Below are 22470 nucleotides of genomic sequence, written 5' to 3'. Positions count from 1 at the left end.
GTTATTAATGTTTATATTAATTATATTATATTTTATATTTATATTAATATTGCGCTTATCATATTATCCTGAAGTGGATTTTAGAATTCGGAACATGCATGTTTTAATAACTAAACCGTCATAATCATACGAAATAAAATTTTATATATTTTAAGGCCTGTTATATCAACCACCGGTAATGTTTAATTGGTAGATATTTTGTCTAAAAACTGTCAATTTAACGTTAGGATATAAAATTAACAGACATTGGGATAATGGGGGTAGGTAATTGGTATAAATAATAAATTAAATTAAACAAAATATTCTCAGCAAAATTTTTTTTTAATTTGAATACATCTTAACTTTTAATTTTTTTACAAAGAACTAATAAAGATGAAGACATGAAATTTGGGAGTCTGCAACTCCATATTTGTAAATATAACATATATTTTTTCTAAAAAAACTGACTATAGAAAATAAGGATATTAAAGGATTAAAATTTAAAAGGACATTTTTTAGTTTTTTTATTATAACATTTTAAAACTATTTTATTTCTAAAAATACTGTTATTCTCTTCTTTCAATCGATACCTATATTGACCTACTAGACCAAACCAAATTTAAGCCAAATATAATTATACTTTCTCTTCCTTTTAAACTTTAAAGTCCTTTTAACGGAAGAAACGATTAGAAAATAAAAAACCAAAAATGTAGTTTAACTATATCAAGTATGTAGTTTTCAACGTATATGGTCTTGCTCATGTGTTCAACAATTTTTCCCAATTTGTTGTACGGTGTAATTGTCGAATTATATTAAGGAAAATTTTTCGAAGATTCGAGGTTTGAAAGCTTTTAAAACCAGTTCCCGTAAATTGGCTGAAATTTTGCAGTCATTAGTACATCTGATGACAATGCAATAATATGTTCGAATATTCGAAATTAAGTTCGAAATTTCGAAGTTATTTTCGAAATTTTTTTATGTTTTTAAATTAAAATTAATTAAAATTGGAAAATTCGAACTCGTCTTCGAAAAATTTTCAAAGCTGTTAAAACTAGTTTTTCTAATCCGAATGTGCTGAAATTTGCCATACATGATTTCACTTAATGACAATACATTATAATGTTCGGATATTCGGATATTAATTTCAAAATTCGAACTAATGTTCGAACATTTTTAAAATCCATTGAATAATGGTAATGAAAATTTATTTTTAAATAATTACTAATGAAATCGTTTCATTAAAAACCATTACCATTAGACAAAATAATGCTAATGAAAAAAAAAAAAAATAATTATAATTTAATGCTAATGAAATCGTCAATTAATTAATCGATATAATTAACTACTCCCATGTATGGTATTGATAAATAGATCTCGAGATATATTACTTCAAAAATTACAAAACATATTTCTTTACAATAATTGCAATCCACTTCGGTCCATTACCATTTCCTATTCGATATTTAATGGTTTTTTTCTGATTTTCTGAAATTTATTTCTTAAAACGCAAAATTAATAATATTTGTACTAGTGACGATTAATTAAAATAAGTTTTTTGATTTCAATCATGCATTACACAATTCTGTAATTACACTACATATCGGTTCCGAAATTGCTTATTGTCCAAAATAATAAGAATTTTGTATTAAATAATTTTTGATTTTTGTATGTGAAAAAAAGAAATATCAACTATCTCTTTCTCTCACACACAAAATTAATAGTTAATAGATTTCGGATCATTATAGGGTAATTCCACAGACATTTCGACCACTTCAAATTTTCATCTCTTTCGATTTAGTTACAATTCAAAACAAACATTCTACTCTTAACTGCGGTATGGCGTATAAATTGGATACTTCGGTTCATATTTTATGGGTCTCTAAAGTAGGACATGTCGGGTATTTTTGTTCAAAATTAGAAATGTTGATGACTGTATAACTTTGGAACCAGTTATCCGCTTTTAACAAATGATGTTTTGTTCGAAAAGGTTTGATTACTCATTTTTGGAATATCATTAAAATTAAATGAATGGGATGTCAATGGGTTTGGGAGTTATAAGAGTTTTTATTTAGCTACATTTACAATTTCCATCAGAAATGAGTGCTTTTTTACATTTTAACACATTTATAGTCTAGTTATTTGAGGTTTTGATGTCGAATAAAGTAAAACTTACAAAGACCATCAAATTAATTTATAAATATGATGGTAAATAATTTCTGATATTATGTCATATATAATTTTTTCAATATCTCCCTTTTCACACATCCTAGGGATTTAGGAGTAATTACAAAATTTGAAGAGAATCAAATTTACATATAAACCGATATTTGTAAAAATCGGCGATGCTGATTCTGTAACCTAACGAGTTATGCGTACAAAGTTTCATTAATTTCGATTCATCATTACAGCTTCTAATTTAATTTAAAAATTTACATTAGGTCTGTTTGCGTACTTTTCAGTAAAAAAAATCCAGTAACTTTATGATAGAGAGTTAAGGCCCAACTGTAATGAAAACAATTCGTGACATTACTAAAAAAACTATATAGACCGTTTTGAGACGATAAAAGATATACATTTTTTTGTCGGCCACTTTCGAGTGGGCGGGGCTCCAAAGTTTAATAATTTTTTGTGTATATCTCGAAAACTGTTTTGATTATAACAAAAATTTATACATCAAATTAAAGGTATTAAAAATATTTTCCAATGATATATAACATGATCAAAATATGAACCGACTTTGGGTTTTTTCCAGAAAATATATATTTTGGGCCGACTTTTTTTCATCTAAAAGAAATCGGAAAAAATGTGTATATTATTCTATTATAAATTAATAGCCAATAAATTAAGTTTTTATTTAAGGTATAAACCATTTCTGTATCCAATCAAATGATCCTGGATCTGATTCTGGATCCTTAAAGATAGCGGAGTCGATTAAGCTATGTCTGTCTGTCTGTCTGTCTGTCTGTCTGTTGAAATCAATTTTCTGAAGACTCCAGATATCTTTGAGATCCAAATCTTCAATAATTCTGTTAGACATGCTTTCGAGAAGTTTCCTATTGAAAATCAGAAAAAGCGGTCTATAAATAACTGAGTTATGGGTAAAAATCTGAGACTACCTGTGAAAATTTCCAGAACAAATTATAAATAAAAGCATAACAGGTAATATTTCTATATTCGGCTGCGCAGTTTTTATGTATTTTGTATCTCTGCACACATGTCACACATAACATACACACAAACAAATATAAACTGTAGTAGAAAGAGATATTAACCGTTGTACTGTAATACCACCGTCTAACTGTATTACCACCCTCAAACAAATATGAGCTGTAGTATGTATGTTTAAAATATATATATATATAATATATATATATATATATATATATATATATATATATATATATATATATATATATATATATATATATATATATATATATATATATATATATATATATATATATATATATATATATATATATATATATATATATATATATATATATATATATATAATATATATATATATGTATATAATATATATATATATATATATATATATATATATATATATATATATAATATATATATATATATATATATATATATATTATATATATATATATATATATATATATATACATATATAAATACTGTATGAACATGAATGCCAAAAACTTGAAAATCCTACACAACATTTCCATCATTGCTGTTGGATGTAAGGAAACTTGCGAAGGTTGTACGAACTTTATAGTGCTGGTCAAAACAATTCTAATATAGTCAGTCCAAAGATTAGGCTATAGTTCAGACTATATATTCTATAGTACAGATTATTGACAACACTATAGACCACAGTATAGTCCAGCGCCTCGTTTCTGTAACTCTCGCATCGAGAAATTTGTCGCAGTGAAATTGGAAAAATAACAATGTGAATTAAAACAAAATATAATTTCTTACATGCAAGTGTTTGTGTAAGAAAATTTTGTGAGAACTATCTGTCATTTATGTTTTTTGACTTAAGTTATTGGAAATTTGTGAGTAAAAGTGTTTCTGTAAGAAAATTTTGTGGGAAGTTTCTTACATGAACTGTCAAAAAAACTCACATTTTAAAACGGTGCGGAAAGGAAATTTTTTAGTAAATAAAATTTAATTTAAACATGAATTCTATGAAACAATGAAAAAGGAATGTTATATTTATAATTATTTAAGATTAAAATTTTTAGAAAATAGGAGGAATTTCGAATATACAGAAGCAAATGCTAAAAAAGTACGTGGACATAAACTTAGAATTTGCCAAGGGCAAATTTAGTGGGATAATTTTCGAACAATTTTCATTTAATTTCTATATTTTTTGTTTATTTATTGTTCGTTTAAATATTTGTTCGGCAATTTTTGTTTTCTTCTTTTAATTTTTGTGTTTTTGACAGCTGTTTTATTGGAAATTTCCAATAAAAACGTAATTCGTGCAGCCTCTTCTCACTTTAAGTTACAGAAACACTTTTAACTCACAAATCGAGAAACGATGGAATTTTATGTTTCACACTTCTCGATGTGAGAACTTCTCACTCAAAGTTACAGAAACTTGGTACAGATTATAGTCAAGTTCAGAGCATTAACTAGTTAGTGTATAGTCCAGGTTATAGACTACTGTATTGGTCAGACCATAGTCCAGACTGTAATATAGTTTAAACATATACTAGTGAATTGTGCAGTTTAGCGCCCAGATGTGTTATTATTTATAATTTTTTAAAGAATTTTATTTAGTGACCATTTATATCTGATTATTTTGTTACATATATTTTTTTGCATAAGTTAGTCATAGAATCAATTTGCTTTAACAACTCCCATTTTTTATATATTTCTGGTCACTTTATGTTCCGATTTTAATGTATTTTATTATTCTATATTTATTCAAAATTATAAATTACACTTTTGTCTTAAAAAATTTCTTAGAAACGTAAATGTTTTTTTATAATTGTGGCAACGCTACATAAATGATTAAGAGAAAAGGAAACTTCAAAAAACCTTATTTAATAAAAAAAATTGATTGGCACTACTTTCTTTTTTCTACTATGATTTCGTTCGTTATTTATAAGAACGAACACAAATTTTCATTTTAGAAGAACAGACTGTTAGTCAAGTGCCGTGATAAATAAATATTTGTCTAATATAGAGTTATAATTAATATAACAATGGCCACTACCTTATGTGAATTCGCCTTGTACTTCACCTTTTTATTCCATCGTGAAATTCACCTTATGATTGCACACTGATTTTTTTTGTTGTTGTAGAACGGAATAGCGGAATTTTGTGTATTTTATTTTTATTTATCTTTTGGATACGGTTGAGTGCGGATGTCTGTGTATTCTGTCAGCTGGTATAGAAGAAGAAACTTTAAATAATAACGAAAGCGCGTCTTATGTGTGACATCGATGCATCGTCAAATGTAATACGTAAAAAATAGATTAATTACAACCGATAAAAATATATTTTTTTAAAAGCAAAACCTCATTATAAAGTGTTTATTTTATACAAATAGAAATCGTGAATATATATTTTTGAACAATAATATAAATAGATAATGCCTACAGAAAGAAGTTTATAAGAAATGTGTTCTTTGATCTGAAGATAAGCAAAAGTTTTCTTGTAAATTTATACCAAAAATTAAAAAAAATATAAGAAGGTAATTGGAAGTAAAATCAATAATATATGTAATTTTATTTCAGTGTAATGTTTAATGTGAAAAATAAAATATTACTGTGAGGTTAGTCATGCAGACTAATATTAATAGTTTTTAACTCTTAAAGGGAACCGTTTTTAGTTTTTACACACAACAAAAGTTACCTATGTACATACATCTACCACCCCCTACTTCAACTACTACTAATAAATTCAGAAGTTTGACCCACCCAAAGGCATTATTTAAAGGAGAACGAAGCCCGCAGCGAAAAGTTATTCTGTCATTTCTGTTATAAAATCCTTCAAATGTGTGTCATTTTGGAAGTAAAGAAAAGTACTTTTACAACCATTACTAGATTAGCGATTCTGATTTCTGATAACTACCTATGTTTCTATTTTTTGTTTTGTTATTAATTTTTATAAATCTTTAATTCGAAGTTTATAACCGATTTTGGTCCGAAAACTATTACCAACAATATTTAAATTATATTCATATGTGAAATGACGCAATAGGTATATTTTCTGATTTGTGGCGAATATGTAAAGAAATGTTTATTTTCAGTTCAATACTCCACAATGAAAATAATAAATAAATTAGCAATTGTGCCACAATAAAGTTCGCTAATATTAAATGAATGCATTCCGTGTTGGCAAATTTCAATTTATTAGAAATAGAAGCATTTTAATAAAGCAAAAATAATAAGTAAGAAATTATTGTCGGCCTAGACCGATCATATAATACCCTACATTTGTTAGAAAGATAAAATGTTTAGTTTTCATAATAAAACATTTAAATTGAATTGTACATTGCCTCAGATATACTTAAGCCATTTATTGTTGGTTTTGCAGCTTTTTGTCGATATACGAGTATATTAAACATAATTATGAATTTAAAAGCGGGTTCAGTTGTATAAGGCTAGGTAAAATAATGGACCGATATTAACCATTTCAAGATCATGAGCCAAATTTTAATGAATTATCTCCAAAATTGCGACCTGTAGTTTGATTACAAGATTTACAATCCCTATTCGGGGGTTTAGTTGTATTGGGGCTAGGTGAAGTAATGGATTGATCTTAAATATTTTCAATAGGCATCGTCCCTGGGACAATAGAAGATCATGTGCTACATAGCTAAATCGACTCAGAAAATGATTCTGATCTAATTGGTATACTTTAAGGATATATGACCAATATTATTGTGCATTACAAACATCAGCACAAACTCAATATACTCTCCCCCTATACGCTGTTATTTTGGGCTTGGTGTTGTCTTTTGGTGAGCTGTAGAGTTTTGAAAAAATGTCGTATGGGGGACACGATTTTTCATGTTAAATTCAAAATTTTACATGTTATTTTTTCATGTTAAATTCAAAATGGTACATGTTATTTTTATTAGTGAAAAACCTAACAATTTTATATATTTTGGAATATGGCAATTATAAACACACTGTTATGATTAATATATCATTGGAAGTGGCTTTAAAACCACATTCAAACTATACCCCATAATTGTTTTTAGCATGATATTGTTAAAAATTATATAGATAACAAAATAAAATATTTATAACTTATTTTGAATTACATTCAAAATTATTCAGAGTAAAAATACTCAATATAATTTAAAATCTGTTAAACATCCAGCCAACTTGGATTTTCTTCTCTTTTTAAGCAATTTGTAAAATGGACTTAATATTACTAATTTTGACTAATATTAAATACAAAAATCTTATAAAATAATGTTATTTTTAATATTTATTGTATGAAATGCACGTTTCTTTAAATCCTAAAAGAATGCCAAATAATAGTGAATGTTGCAATTCTTTTAATAGTGTTTCACAAGAGTGAGTTGGATGCAATTTTTCATGCCTACACTTATGACAAATTTATTAGAATTTTGGCATGCATTTAAAACGCATTGACTAGAATATGTACTAAAGAACTCATGAAATATCTCCTTTTCTTGAACAACTTCAAAATTATTTTGCTAGGGTATACTAAATAATAAACATTTGTATAAAAATATTTTTCTATGTTAAATTAATCTGGATTGATCCATGCACAAAAAAAATTGTCTCAATCTCAATATATTTTTCATTTATTATTGTACAGAAACACTTTTTGATTAAAACCTTCAAACTTGATAAAAGAACGCAGCTATTTTTACATTTTTAAATATACTTGGACATTAAAAAACTCGAATGATATCATTCAATCAGCCACCAAGTCATAAGATATAAACTTTGTTAATGTAAATATATAACAAAAGGAAATAATTATTAATATTATATTTAAAAAGTTGATAAGAAAGCTAAACCACATTTACAATATATGTTTATATACACATATATGTATATTTAATAACTTTGTTTTTAGTCTTTTTTTCTTTGACTCATTTTTCTTATTTTTGTAAATTCCAACCAACTACTCTTTTTTATTATTGTATAAATTGATTTCCTCGCAATAAAATTAATAAAAGTTACAAGTTCCACTTAAAAAATTACTAAAAAGTTTGGCGCGATATAATTGTTATTCAAAATAACTCTTAAAAAATTATCGAATTGAAAGAATAAAACCTAAACCTACATGCAAAAATACCTTTATTTTTTAATTATATTTATGCAAATTATCGCAAGGATATTAGAAATGTCTAAATTACAAAAAGTACAAAAAAATATTTTAAAAATCTAAACTGATAAAACTTCTCTGTAGAAATATTACAATCTATATTATTTGGTTAAATACTTTGTTCGTATCTATTATGTAAAGAGCATTTAAAGATATCGTTCTACTGAAATGATTTTACAAAACAGGCTTAACTTAAATCACATGTACCTACGATTTCCGATGGCAGGTGTCTGCTAGTGTCAGGCATGTTGTCCTCAACAGCATGTGTTTTTTCAAGTAGAGAGACAATAATATTTATATTACAAACATCTGTTTTTAACATCTTTTTTTCTTTATGGTCTGTATTAGACCTGTCGTTAAGAATGTGATCTCTTGCGTACCTAAAACCATGATAAAAACATTTTTATAAAAAGCCTAAAATTAACTTATGAAATAGCAACAATATTTTTTTAAGTATTAAAAATAAATACTTTTTTATTTATTTCATTTGTAATTTGTAAGCCTTATTGGCCACTTAATAAATTACAATAATCCACACTATTACTAGTTATATAAAAGTTAATTCTAACATCAATAAAAATTAATAAAAAATATATAAATATAATTAAATGTAGTATATAGTTATAATCATTTAGCATTCCCAAAAGCAAAAAAATCCCAATTAATAAATTTGATGTGAAATACTATATTGAATAAGTTTTCTCTTGTAAAGATGATATGCACCATTAAAGTGTCTTAAAACTTCTGACAAATAATTAAAATATTGTAGAAAATATAACTCTAAGTTGATACGAAGAATTACCAGGAAGAATTACTTACGAATAAATTAGATCTAGAAGATCTCGTAAATTATTATTATTAATATTACTGATTAATTATTATTATTATTATTACTGATAAATAAAAAAATTCATAAAATAATTCAATATAATAGTTAGATAACTATTACTAAATATAGTATAAAAATGCAACAATTTTTTTGATTCGGTTTTGGGGGAATATGGTTAGGTGGTTAGGTATCACAGACAGCTGACTGCCAGGAGCCATCGTTTAAAAATAAAAACTTCATTTGACTTGGGTATGATTGCATTCAATTTAGAATAATAAATTGTCTATATTTTAACTTAAATTTAATATTAAAATATGTTTTCATCAAATATGTATATTCTATAACTTATGCGGTACTTTGTTTCTGTGTTATATATGTATTTGTTTCTGTGTTATATTTTCGACAATATCATAAAACATTCGAAGCCGTTTTTATCTAAAAGATTTTTTTGAATTATATCAGTCTATTAGTAAATGGTAGATACAAAGAATATGCAAATACTTAAACAAACTTAATAAATAGAAACTTGTTTTTAATTAAAATATAAGAATTAATAAAATATTTACATAGGTATTTCAAAGAGTTATTATATAAAGATATTTTCAAAAGATTTGCCTAAAACAGAACCATTACAATTTATTATATAAATATTAGAGTATGAAATCATACATACATATGTACATATACAGTGGTCGACAAAACAATGGAAACTTTTTCAAATATTTCAGAAATGGTTCATATTCTTAAAGTATTTTTGATATATTAGTAGCATTTTTTAAACAATTGGATTTATTAAATCCAAATGTTAGTTTTTGCACTGCACGCCAGGTGGATAAGGCAAAATGTTTTAATCGAGTTTAAATAAATTTCAAATCATAATGTCAGAAGCGGTCAACAGATGGAGTTATTTCAAAATTTAACGTTAAAATTAGGATTTTCTCCTACAAATTTTAGCAATTTGTTGAAAAAGGTGTTATTTGCACTGAAATAACATGAAGTGCAACATTTAAGTTACAGCAATTTTGTTTATTTTTCTATTTTTACATATTTTAAAAATATTATCCATCTTTTGGTGAATAGCAAAATGAAACAAATTTATTTCCTTAAAATTTTGTTTGGTTTTGTTCTATAAAAACAAAGCATTGCCATATTGAAATTAGCTAAATCTAACTATTTTTTGGATTTAATAAATCCAAATTGAATTTACTTCTTTTGCCAGAAATGCCATTTTTCAGATAATGATGACCAAAATTAAATTTCAGCCTCCAAAGATATTTTTTTATTGAAATAAAATAAATCCGGTGTTTAAAAAAGAGCCAGTATTATTAATAATTATTATTAATTTTTATTTATATACATTCATTTACCAAAATTATCCAAAACCAATAACAAACGCTAATGTAAAATTCATTGGTTTTTCACCCGAATTTAAAGCAGTTTACTAGTTGCTTTGTTTTGTCTTGCACTATATGTAGGTACGATACCCAAATTGATATTCTTGTTATAGTATTTGTGAATTTAAGGAATTTTTTTATTTTAGTATAAAGTATGTTTTTTATTAATTTAATTAACTTAATCAATCCGAAAAAAGGCACGACTTATATTTTTTTCGATTTTCACATTTTGTCATTTTATTTATCGGTTGATTTTATATATTACTGTAAAAATCTTACAATTGTGACCTTTTTATGCAGATTAAAAGTTCCAATAGCTCGTATTGCGGTATTTTTTTATTCGCTTTTATAACAATTCTACTATTTATATATGTCCAATTCACAATCGGTGTTGCACGGTTGTATAGTAATATGTCACAATTTTTATATTATTGATTTGTTTTTGTTTCAAAAAATGTTATTTGAAATTTTTTTATGAAATACAATTCTACAACGATACCACGTCTATTGTGAATTGGACAATAATATTTATCTTATATAATAAAAAATAAAAATAAGAACAATTAAAAATAATAAAAAGAATAAAATAAAAAAAAACTAACTATGTATATAATGTCTTAAATATTATCAGATTTTAATGCAAATATATGCTTTTATTAAAAAAGAGCATAAGTCCAAACATTATACTTCAAAATAAATATAAAAGTAAACAATTTTATTGAATATTTTTGGATGAGTAAGTTACAAAACCAATATTTTGATGTAAAAAACCTTAAAACTTGCTAAAAAATCATATGTTATTCACATTGTTGAAAATGTAGTGCATCTTTAATTCCAAAAGTTATTTTCACGGAACATCATTGTACATTCTGATTTTAATTCTATTAATTAGCCAATAAGTCTTACAATTTAAAAATGAAATAAATAAGAATAAAAAAGTTTGCATTGATGGGCTCGTGTCTTTTATTAATATAACTGATTCAATTCATAATTCTTATGAAATATCTAGGTCTGGTTAAAAAACTTTTGTAGTGTAAATTTATGAATAAACTGTTTTATTTTGTAATTTCGAAAATTACATTTGTTGCAAGAGGATTTTTTATAGTATATTTTACAGTTTTATATTACAATAAATTTGTAAATCCTACTTTGTATTAATACAAAATCATATAATGTAAAATCGATTTTAATATATTACATACACAAATATTTATTCATATATTTATGGTATTTAATTTAATGCTTTCGATATATAAGTTTAAAAAATATGGCTGCTGAAGGGATACGTCAATGCTTATTGCTTTGGAGTGTTGACTATTGGAATTTAGAAGGTAATGAAAAACGTTTTTATTTGATGTTTCCCTTGGTTTTATTTGTTTTCAGAAAATTTTAACACAATTTTCGTTTTATTATGCTTATTTTAAATATACTTATCATTTTTATAAAATTTTTATTTTGGACAAATTTGAAACATCTGTTACAGTGAAAGATTTTTATATTGGTATGATTTAATTTCTATGTATGCACTTACGATTAATGATATACAAATTACTAACATCCAATCATATACTTTTTTTAATTAAGTCATGGCTGATGGGGTTTTCAAATCACGAGACATTGGCTTGCGTGCCCAAAAAAAGATTCTTTCCCGTATGGCTACAAAAAATATTGCGAAGACATTTATTGATGGTACAACAGCATCACTATTGGACAATTTATATCGCCTTTGCAAACTTCATGTTAGTATTAAAAATTTAAATTCATTAAAAAAAAAATTCAATGCTTTTTAATTTTTTCATTAATTATATCTTTATTATTTTGTAGAGTGGAAACAAGGTTAAAGCGGAGAAAATTATTAAAAACATAATTAAAATTGTTATAAAAATCGGAGTATTACATCGTAACAATCAATTTAATGCCGAAGAACTGACCCAAGCTGAAACATTTAAGCGAAAATTTCAGGTACATTTAAAATATTATTCTTATTCTGAAGAGAAACAATATCGTATTGTTAAGGAGATTATTTACAAATATTTACGATCTTGCAAAGACCTTTTTTGTGCGCTCGAGTCTTAAAGGGAGCACACTTTTAGCGAGTCTTTATTTTGTTTTAGTAAAACAATTTATTTTTAAGAGTAATTGCATTTGAAATTTAAAAGTCATCGATTTGAATAACATTTTGTCAGCATGAAATTTTTATTAAAATTATGAAAACTATGACAACTCTATAGCTTAAAAATTGCAAGAAAAATTTTATAAAAACTTTTACGTCCCAGCAAAAAATAATTGATGTCATACTTTACAAACGACATCTTAATCACATCTAAAAATACGATTATATATGTTTCACTTTTATAAACCAAATATTTCCTTAAAAATGAAAACCCATTTAAAAGTGAGGAAAGATATGTAGAAAAGTCACTACAAATAACATATTCGAAGTGCATCAAACTTTGGTGAAAAATCAATGAAATTAGCATAAGCATGTTATTGAACGAATTCAGTTTATTTTTGACATCAAAATATCGTATTTTTATTGCGTCTATGAATAAGATTAGATGTAGTTCATAGTTGTCAAAAATGAACAACATCCCTCCAATGACACGCTAATGTAAAATTCATAGGTTTTTCTCCAAAATTGGAAGTACTTCAAGTATGTTATTTGTGGTGAAAATTCTACTTCTTTTTCCTCACTTTTTCTGCTGACGTGTCAAAGATAATTTAGATTTTATTGTTACATAAAATTCTTAAAAACAATTATTTATACAGAATTGTCCATGAATGTCGGACGTTCCTCAATGAGATGGCGAGACATTCGAACATCACCCTAATTTGTGTAAGGGGACACAGGATTTTGTGTAACTCTAATATTGCTGACACTTTGGCAAGTGAAATAAACAGTTTTGTAATGTTCCACTATAAAGAACCAGATTACTGAAAACTGACTCTCCATTACTCGCGACAAATGATCGCGTGAACACATGTGAGGTTCAGGTTCTAAAATTATTATTGATATATTATCAATAATTATTAATTTTTATTTATATACATTTATTTACCAAAATTAACAAAAATCCAAGAACATTAATTTAATTTAATAAAATAGGGAAACTAATAACTATTATTTATTATTATGAAACCGACAAAACATTGGAAACCTTTGAACTTTTTCAGAAAAGAAGACTATTAAAAAAAATGCAAAATAACTGTGTAAAAAGCATCGTTATTTACTGTTATATCAAGGTATTCTTCATTTTGATAATTTTGCATTTTTGTAATTTTTTAGCAAAATTAATTTTTTATGTCTTTAATGAAAATGGCTAAAGTTCAGATTTAAATGCAAAATATGTAATGATTTTAGTACTTCTTTCAATAATAATATTTGTTGATGTGTGATAAATATTTAATGAATAAATCAACACTTTCAAAAATATTTAAAAATTTCATGAAAATACTCCTCTAGGGTAGTTATTAATATCAAGTTCTAAATTAGTTATCCACATGAAATGAGACTAGTCTGGTTGTAGTCGTCCTGCGAGAAAACCTCTTAGTTTTAGATAGAATTGTTCTACTTGTCTACTCTTTGCCAAAGATAACATAAACTTTTAATTAATTAAGTTTAGGGTAAAGTTGTAAGGTATCCAAAAAGAAGGGATACGAAAAGATAATAAAATAATGATAAGGAACTGTTTTTCAGGACAAGGTATTGGTCGAATTCAATTATAAAAATATACTATGTGTGGTATAAGGTAGAGATCCATTAACAAATCAAAAAGTATTCCTTCGCTGTGGAAACTAGGCCCGTAGTTTGGAGATTTAAAAATTGCTTCAATTTTATGTGGTTCAGTGTAAATGCACAAAAAGAATAAAACACAAAGCATTATTAGTTTTATAAAAGGATAAGATTTGTCTTCCTTTATTATATAATTTAGCTTAAGATAGTGTGTACAACAAGACGTGCTCTTTAAGGATTCAAAACAAACGACTCTGTATTTATTTCTAAATATGGAGGCTTACAAAGTTTAAAATACAGTTAACGGTTTACTCGTTAGTTTTATTATAGTTCTCCATCAAAGATGTAAACTAATAGTAAACTTTGGATTTACACTTATACCTGTATTTAAGTGTACTGCCTATTCATCATATCTTAACCTAATAGAAAATCTATGGGAACCAGTATTTCGAAGATATGGACTCGGTTATAAGGATGCGGTTATAAGTAAATAGCTAAATTTTTCTAATGAAATTTTTGACTCAATTGTTGTTTCAATGCATCTTCGATGCCAAGCAGCAATACATAGTAAAAGATACCAAACTATATTCTGAGTTACTGACAAGTTCTGAACATTTTTGTTTCAATGTTTCCATTGTTTTGTCAGTAACAAAAAACCAAATACTTTATTATTGATTTATTTTTTCTAAATGTAATTATAATTAATTATAATTATAGTCATAAAACAACTCAATTTCTTTTTGGTATTATGAATTACAACCACACAGAAAAAAGTTTCAGCATAAATATTATGAACTGCTTTCATTGATTAAAGTTAATAATATTTAAGAATAAGTTCCTAAATTGTATGAATTTTTAAATTTTTTTTCAAACATAATCTAGAAGCCTTGACTTAAAATATTTCAAATATATTTTTATTTTCTATTTGTGAAAAAAATGTTTGAAATTTTCTTAGGAAAATTTTGTCTTTCTTTATGAAATCTGCGCGTAATTGGCGGGATTTTATGAAGAAAAGATATTTAGGTATGTTTGCTGATGTTTTTTGTTAAAGATTTAGTTTTTCAGCATTTCAATTTATATTTATTTATTTTACAAAATACGCTAATAAAGGATTGCTATCTACTAAATATGGTAACAGATTAGTAGATAATAGACTTTGTTAGCAATTTGTTCATGAATATTGCAGAAAAAAGTAAAAATTCCAAAAAATTTCGTCATGTACAAGTTAATAAATTCTATGAACTTTTAATATTTTAAATGAAAATGGTTTGGGAAAAAAGTCATGTTCGATTCATACAAGTTATTACAAAATTCATTCCAGTTATGTATTATTTTTTTCTGTGTAGTTTCAATTGAAATTTTGTTAATATTTCCAACATAAACATTGCCATCTGTCATAAAATCAAGTAAAAAGTTTATGAAATTCTGTAAATTCTTTTGAAATCCGTGAATAATAAGATTTAAGGCATTAAAAAAGCTTCATATAATTTTTTTCTTAAAAAATTATTTTAAACAATTGAATAAATAACAATATATCGTTTATCAGGGAATAGAACTAAATTCTTTAAATTTTGCATGAAAGACTTTCATATTCATCTAAACATACAAAAGCGGACTTTTAATTGGGGGATTGGCTCCTCCCAAATGAATTATATACAATACAATATTATTCACATATCTTAAAATGCAATTGTTTATATGGTTTAGTTCAAATACACAAAAAATAATAACACACAAAGGATTGTTAGTTTTATAAAAGGAGAAGAATTTGTCTTCCTTTATTTCATAATTTACCTTAAGAATATACACTGAAAATAATCCATGCTTAACTTTACAAAAAAAATTTCGTAACTACTTTTTTCGTAATATACACGAAAATTTCGTGTATAATACGAAATATTGTTTAATCAACCCCTTTTCTAATTTTACGAAAGTACGAAAACCTGTCGTAATATCCTTTTTCGTATATATTAAGAAACTTTTTTTCTTTTACAAAAATAATTTCGTTAAGGCATGTAATATTTAATGAAAGTAACGAATTTTTTCGTAACAAGATTATTTAGTAATATACAAGAATTATTTTTGATTTTACAAAAAAAATATTTTGTTACAATTTTTTTGTTATTTTCGTAATTTTAAGGGAGTTAAATTAAACGTAATTTTTAATTTACAGGAAATTAGCTTTTTTCCTGTAAAATTTAATTTAAAAAACATAAAAAATTTGTTTTTTTTTAATTCGCAATCTTTTTCTGAATTTACAATAATTATTTTAAAAGAACTAACATATTTGTCTTTAAAAAAAATCGTAAAATGAACAAATTTTTTTTCTAAAATTATATAAAATTATTTTGCATTTTACTAAAATATTTCGTACAATTTCGTATATATTACGAAAGAATTTCGTGGTGCGAAACCACGAAGCATTTCGTACAATGTGCAACATTTTTCGTGTATATTAGGCATGGATTATTTTCAGTGTATGCACACAAGAAGTGCTCTTTAAAGTTTCAATACGAGTGTTTAAACAACTACTTATTTCTCAGCATGGAGGCTAACAAAGTTTAAATACAGTTAGCGGTTTATACGTTGAATTAATAATAGTTTTCCATCAAAGATGTAAACTAAAGTAGTAAATCATTAGGATTTACACTTAGAGAAAAAACTACCGCAAATAATCGATTTGTTCTTAAGTGGTAATAACTTGTGTCTCCAATATTTAAAAAAATTTAATAACTTGAAAAATCTTATAGTAAGAATCTTCAAAATCGTGTTTTTTTATATTGTTTATAGAGTAGCAAAGCACACTGGGTATAGCTACTTACTATATTTAGTGTAAATACTTTTCATAATGACAAAATCCGATACTTTACAATTGTCCTTGTATAATTTAAAAGGCGATTTCTTCATCATGAATAATATTTTTTTTATTTAAAAAAAATAGCCGATTTCAATCTTTAATTTATTTGGTTAAATTATACATGCTTTATTTATTTATTTATTTATTTATTTATCCTTAAAAAATATATATTTTTTGGAGCCATTATAAAAATTAAAATGTAAAATTATGTTAACAAACAAGATACAATTTCATTTTTTTATATAATTTTTTTTAAGAATTTAAATTTTATTTTTCAGAATACTCAATTGTCAGTTATATCTTTCTATGAAGTTGATTACAGTTTTGACCTGCCATATTTACAAAAATCAATAGCTGAATCACAAACAGCTTTAAAGTCCATTGTACAGAGACATTTAACTGAAAAGTCTTTAAATCGCATCGATGAAGTATTTGATTTTTTCAGCGATCCAACACTTTTGGAAACAGCATTTAAACCAAATTCACCATATCGAGAAGTGATGGGCAAAATTGTAGCCGATATTAATACTGCCATGGATACAGGGGATATTTGAATAATGACGAATCAAAATACCAAAGAATTATCTAAATCAAATTACATATTTATTTATACAACAATTTACTCTACAAATGAACATATCACCAAAACTGATGTGTAGAGTTATGGTTTAAATTTAATTTAAACTAGAATACCAAAAACTACTTAAAAATTATGACTACACTTTTATATGAGTAGCTTGTTAAACAATAAATATAAATATTTATGTAGTTAATTATTTTTACTAAATCACTAACACAACAATAAATATATATACATATATTTATTTTTACACACCAATAGAAAATAAACATGACTTTTATACATATGAATGTATGTATGTACCTACATTAGACCGACACACAAAAAATGGTGTTTGAGTTACCCACCTCAAAATATTCGCTGTTATGTAATATGATGTTACCCAAAATATTTTCGGTTAAATGTTGTCCATTCGTGAGCTGGGCAGTTTTCAAGAAAATATCGTATGGGGGACACGATTTTCCATGTTAATTTCAATATTTTACCCAGTTTCAAATAATCTTTGTTATGTTTTGTAATAGTTCCCAAAATATTTCTAATTGATGGCTAAACCGCTTACAAAAAAGTCCCTTTTTGTTTTATTTTATTTTTAAATTTGCAAAATTTTGCTTACATTTATTTGTGTTAGTAAAAAACCTAACAAATTTAAATATTTTGGAATATGAAAATTATGAGCAGACAGCTCACGAACGGTCATCGATAGACATAAAATATTTTGGGAATCATTATAAAACAAAGCAAGTCAAATTTTGAGAGGGGTAACATTAACACGATTTTGCCTCCCATACAAAGTGAGTCGGCCTAATATACATATGTATATTTCGAGACTTAACTGATACGACTTTATAAGAATTGCAGAATAGATTTATTATTTAAAAATCAAACAGTTTTTCATAATTCAGCAATAAGCATTCCTAAACAGTATTCCAAATTTATAATTACACATACATTTATGCACACTGGAATGGTAGCGATTTTAATTATATATTAAATTCGAGAAAAAATTTAACAAATTCTTTTATGTCTTTCTATACAAATGACTGCTAGTCCAATGTACAACATAAATGTATGTAAGTTAATTTAAAGTATTTTCAAAATATAACACTAAGTCATATCATCAGATTGTAGTCACAATTTATAACAATATTTTAGCTCCGGAATTTAAATTCATATACATACACAAGGGTCTCCGGAATAATATGAGTTAGTATCGTTTCATATGATACTAATTCATATTATTGCGTTTTAAGATGTACAAATTAAAGGTCCACCCACATACAACACTTTGCGTCGAACAGCAACGGACTGCTCGTATTTACTGTATGTAATTAAATGAGAGCGGTCACAATCAACGAAGTACAAAAAGTAGGAATATATTCAACTTCGGCGTACGAAACAGAAGAGAAAGAGAAAATTAAAACAAAACTGCCAAAAACATTGTTGTTTGTCCTGTTTCTGTTTAATTGTGATTTGTGCGTATGAAAAACACCATTTTTAAATAAAATATTTTTTACGTTGCGTAGTGTCAGTCACAGTTCGACGCAAAGTATTGTATGAGTTTGGGTCTTAACAGTATCTTAATTTAATTTTTAATTATCTTAATTTAATTTTTAATTTTTGTTCATAAAATTGATGCTTTATAATTCCTACCAAAACTGTTCCTTAAAAAACAAAGGTGCTTAGAGAAACATATTTTTAATTTCTATGTACATGTATGTATGTGTATTTAAATCAGAAATTGTTTTATTATTTTTCGAGCAAAAATTTGTGCAAAATTGCAAAAGTACTTAAAAAATCTTTATTAAGAAATAATGTCTTTTAAGTTTATTTCAATTAAAGTATAAAAATTGTATTTATTTTATTCGATATTTTAAAATTATTTAGTTTTTTAGATGTTAGATATATTTTGAAATATTGTATGTGGTAATTATTTTTTAAAAAATGACGTCCTTAATATGTACAATAATATTATATAATTTTTGTATACAAAAGCAAATATAAAAGTTAGGTAGAAATACATAAAATATTTTTTTAACGGTCTCAAATACTTTTAAATATTAGTATATATTTATATCGTTGCCTTAATGTTAAATGTTTGTCCAATTCACAATCGATGTCGTATCGTTGTAACGTTGTATGTCATAAAATGTTTTTAAAACAAAAACAAATCAATTATAAAAAATACGATGTATTACGATACAAGCGTACAACACCGATTGTGAATTGGACACTTGTTTTAAACATTTACAATATTTTGATAAAAAATTATCCAACAAATATATACATATTTATGTATTTATTATACGCATATGTCTATAAGTATGTATGTATGTATTTAAATTTTGAAAAGGCTATAGAGAGAATCCATATCATAAGCTAAAAAAAATTTAAATTTTCATAAAATCATTAATTCTTAATTCAATATAAAATTTTAATTAAAAATGCTGCTTTTAAATATGAAAATGAGATGGATTCTTCGCATATTAAGGTGGCGAAAACTTTTTTATATATCTATGTATATATAAATATTTTAAGAATTTAATAAACGCCCTTAAAAGTAAATTTGTCTTGGATGGATATTAATGTAAAAAAACTAATAAAAAAACTAGTCTTGTTAGCTAGTGTTACCATTTCCGGCAACAAAATAAAATCCATTCAAAACAAATTTAAACGGGTACAAACATATGTACGTTTGTTAGTCTTAAGTATATGAATGTATTAATTGGCACATATATGTATGCATAAACTCGATTAATGATATTAAATGGAATCATAAATTTATTACTTATAAACTCTAAAATAAAGCAATTTATTAAATTTGTACTTTTTTACAATTCTATAACAAGACAAAAATAAAATCACACACATGTGTAGGAAAACAAAGAGCTTTTATGCATATTTTTATTGCTACGCTAAGTACTTATTTTCATAATAATTGACTATGATGTTTTAATGAAGTTACAACTGTAATATTAATGATTTTAGTTGCAAATGGAGAAGATTAAAATCTGTTTAACAAACATAAAATTTATGATCGCAAGAAATTGTGTACCTATATTGCTTCTGTCTGCCCGTTTGTAAGTCATTAAAATGTAGGCCAAAGATAGAGAAATGTACCTACATAATATTATATACATACAGTGTCTCTCATAAGTATTCGAATTTAGGTACAATATGAAAGGAAACGAAATTTAATAACATATTTTGTATGCAAAATTAATAAATTAATTTGTTAAATTCACTAGACAGTCTTTAGCTTTGATATCACGCTTTTTAAAACTTTAAAAATTCACATTTACTTAAATTAATTTAGCTTTATTTAAAAAAAAGTCCATAAAATTACCTCACAAAAGTATACGAATTTTTTCTGTATTTCAAATTTGACTATAAGGAGTGAGATCGAAAAATTCTTAACACACGTTTTTCATTACATTTTTCAACCAAAGTATTATTTGATTTTTTTTTTGATCAAGTTACCTTTGAAAAACATGTCAGTTATTATGTGTAATGTCAATTATATTATTTTTTTTTGTTAATCTGATTAAAATAAGTGACCAGAAAAAAGTGCGTACTGAAATTATTAAATATTTTCAACTAAACCCAACTTGGTCTTACAAAAAGTTGGCCAAGCATACAAAGGTCTGCCGTCAAACTGTTTCCAATGTTATTAAACAGTACCGGGAGAACTTGTCAGTTGATAGAAAACCTGGTTCAGGTAGAAGGAATGGTCCACATGATGTTTCTAAAGCCAAAAAAATAGAACGCATTTTCAAAAGAGCTCCCAACACATCCGGTAGGAAAGCAGCTCGGTTAGCTCATTGCTCGGACTATTTGGTACGAAAAGTTAAAGCTAATGCAGGTTTAAAAACATACAAGGCTCAAAAAGTTCCTGACAGGAACGCTGCTAAAAATTTAGAGGCCAAAAACAGAGCACGGAAATTGAAGTCAAGTTTTATAAAAAAATATTCTTGCTGCATAATTAAAAATGCTGCTTTTAAATATGAAAATGAGATGGATTCTTCGCATATTAAGGTGGCGAAAACTTTTTTATATATCTATGTATATATAAATATTTTAAGAATTTAATAAACGCCCTTAAAAGTAAATTTGTCTTGGATGGATATTAATGTAAAAAAACTAATAAAAAAACTAGTCTTGTTAGCTAGTGTTACCATTTCCGGCAACAAAATAAAATCCATTCAAAACAAATTTAAACGGGTACAAACATATGTACGTTTGTTAGTCTTAAGTATATGAATGTATTAATTGGCACATATATGTATGCATAAACTCGATTAATGATATTAAATGGAATCATAAATTTATTACTTATAAACTCTAAAATAAAGCAATTTATTAAATTTGTACTTTTTTACAATTCTATAACAAGACAAAAATAAAATCACACACATGTGTAGGAAAACAAAGAGCTTTTATGCATATTTTTATTGCTACGCTAAGTACTTATTTTCATAATAATTGACTATGATGTTTTAATGAAGTTACAACTGTAATATTAATGATTTTAGTTGCAAATGGAGAAGATTAAAATCTGTTTAACAAACATAAAATTTATGATCGCAAGAAATTGTGTACCTATATTGCTTCTGTCTGCCCGTTTGTAAGTCATTAAAATGTAGGCCAAAGATAGAGAAATGTACCTACATAATATTATATACATACAGTGTCTCTCATAAGTATTCGAATTTAGGTACAATATGAAAGGAAACGAAATTTAATAACATATTTTGTATGCAAAATTAATAAATTAATTTGTTAAATTCACTAGACAGT

The 22470-nt window shown here is 25.4% G+C and overlaps 1 protein-coding gene across 3 annotated transcripts; it reads left to right on the top strand.

Moving 5' to 3' along the window:
* Positions 1–5293: 5293 nt before the first annotated feature.
* LOC111687572 (tumor necrosis factor alpha-induced protein 8-like protein) lies at positions 5294–18155 on the top strand. Of its 3 annotated transcripts, XM_046955032.1 has the most exons (6): positions 5301–5425; positions 5519–5662; positions 11764–11837; positions 12091–12245; positions 12331–12468; positions 17375–18155. In XM_046955032.1, the coding sequence occupies exons 3-6, from the start codon at positions 11774–11776 to the stop codon at positions 17648–17650; spliced, it is 633 nt and encodes a 210-aa protein (XP_046810988.1). In that variant the 5' UTR covers positions 5301–5425; positions 5519–5662; positions 11764–11773; the 3' UTR covers positions 17651–18155. The 3 variants fall into 3 exon arrangements, with proteins under 3 accessions (XP_046810987.1, XP_023305782.2, XP_046810988.1); XM_046955031.1 differs by having other exon boundaries at positions 5294–5662; XM_023450014.2 differs by lacking the exon at positions 11764–11837 and having other exon boundaries at positions 5296–5662.
* Positions 18156–22470: the final 4315 nt, after the last annotated feature.

Source organism: Lucilia cuprina, chromosome 6, assembly GCF_022045245.1.
Source record: "Lucilia cuprina isolate Lc7/37 chromosome 6, ASM2204524v1, whole genome shotgun sequence".
Lineage (NCBI taxonomy): Eukaryota > Metazoa > Arthropoda > Insecta > Diptera > Calliphoridae > Lucilia > Lucilia cuprina.
Note: the sequence above shows the minus strand (reverse complement) of the source record. Positions and strands in the feature narration are given on the sequence as shown.

Coding starts and splice junctions, on each gene's coding strand:
- LOC111687572 (XM_046955031.1), top strand. CDS start 11,774: ATGGCTGCTGAAGGGATACGTCAATGCTTATTGCTTTGGAGTGTTGAC. Junction 11,838..12,090: donor TGACTATTGGAATTTAGAAG/GTAATGAAAAAC, acceptor TTTTTAATTAAG/TCATGGCTGATGGGGTTTTC. Junction 12,246..12,330: donor ATCGCCTTTGCAAACTTCAT/GTTAGTATTAAA, acceptor ATTATTTTGTAG/AGTGGAAACAAGGTTAAAGC.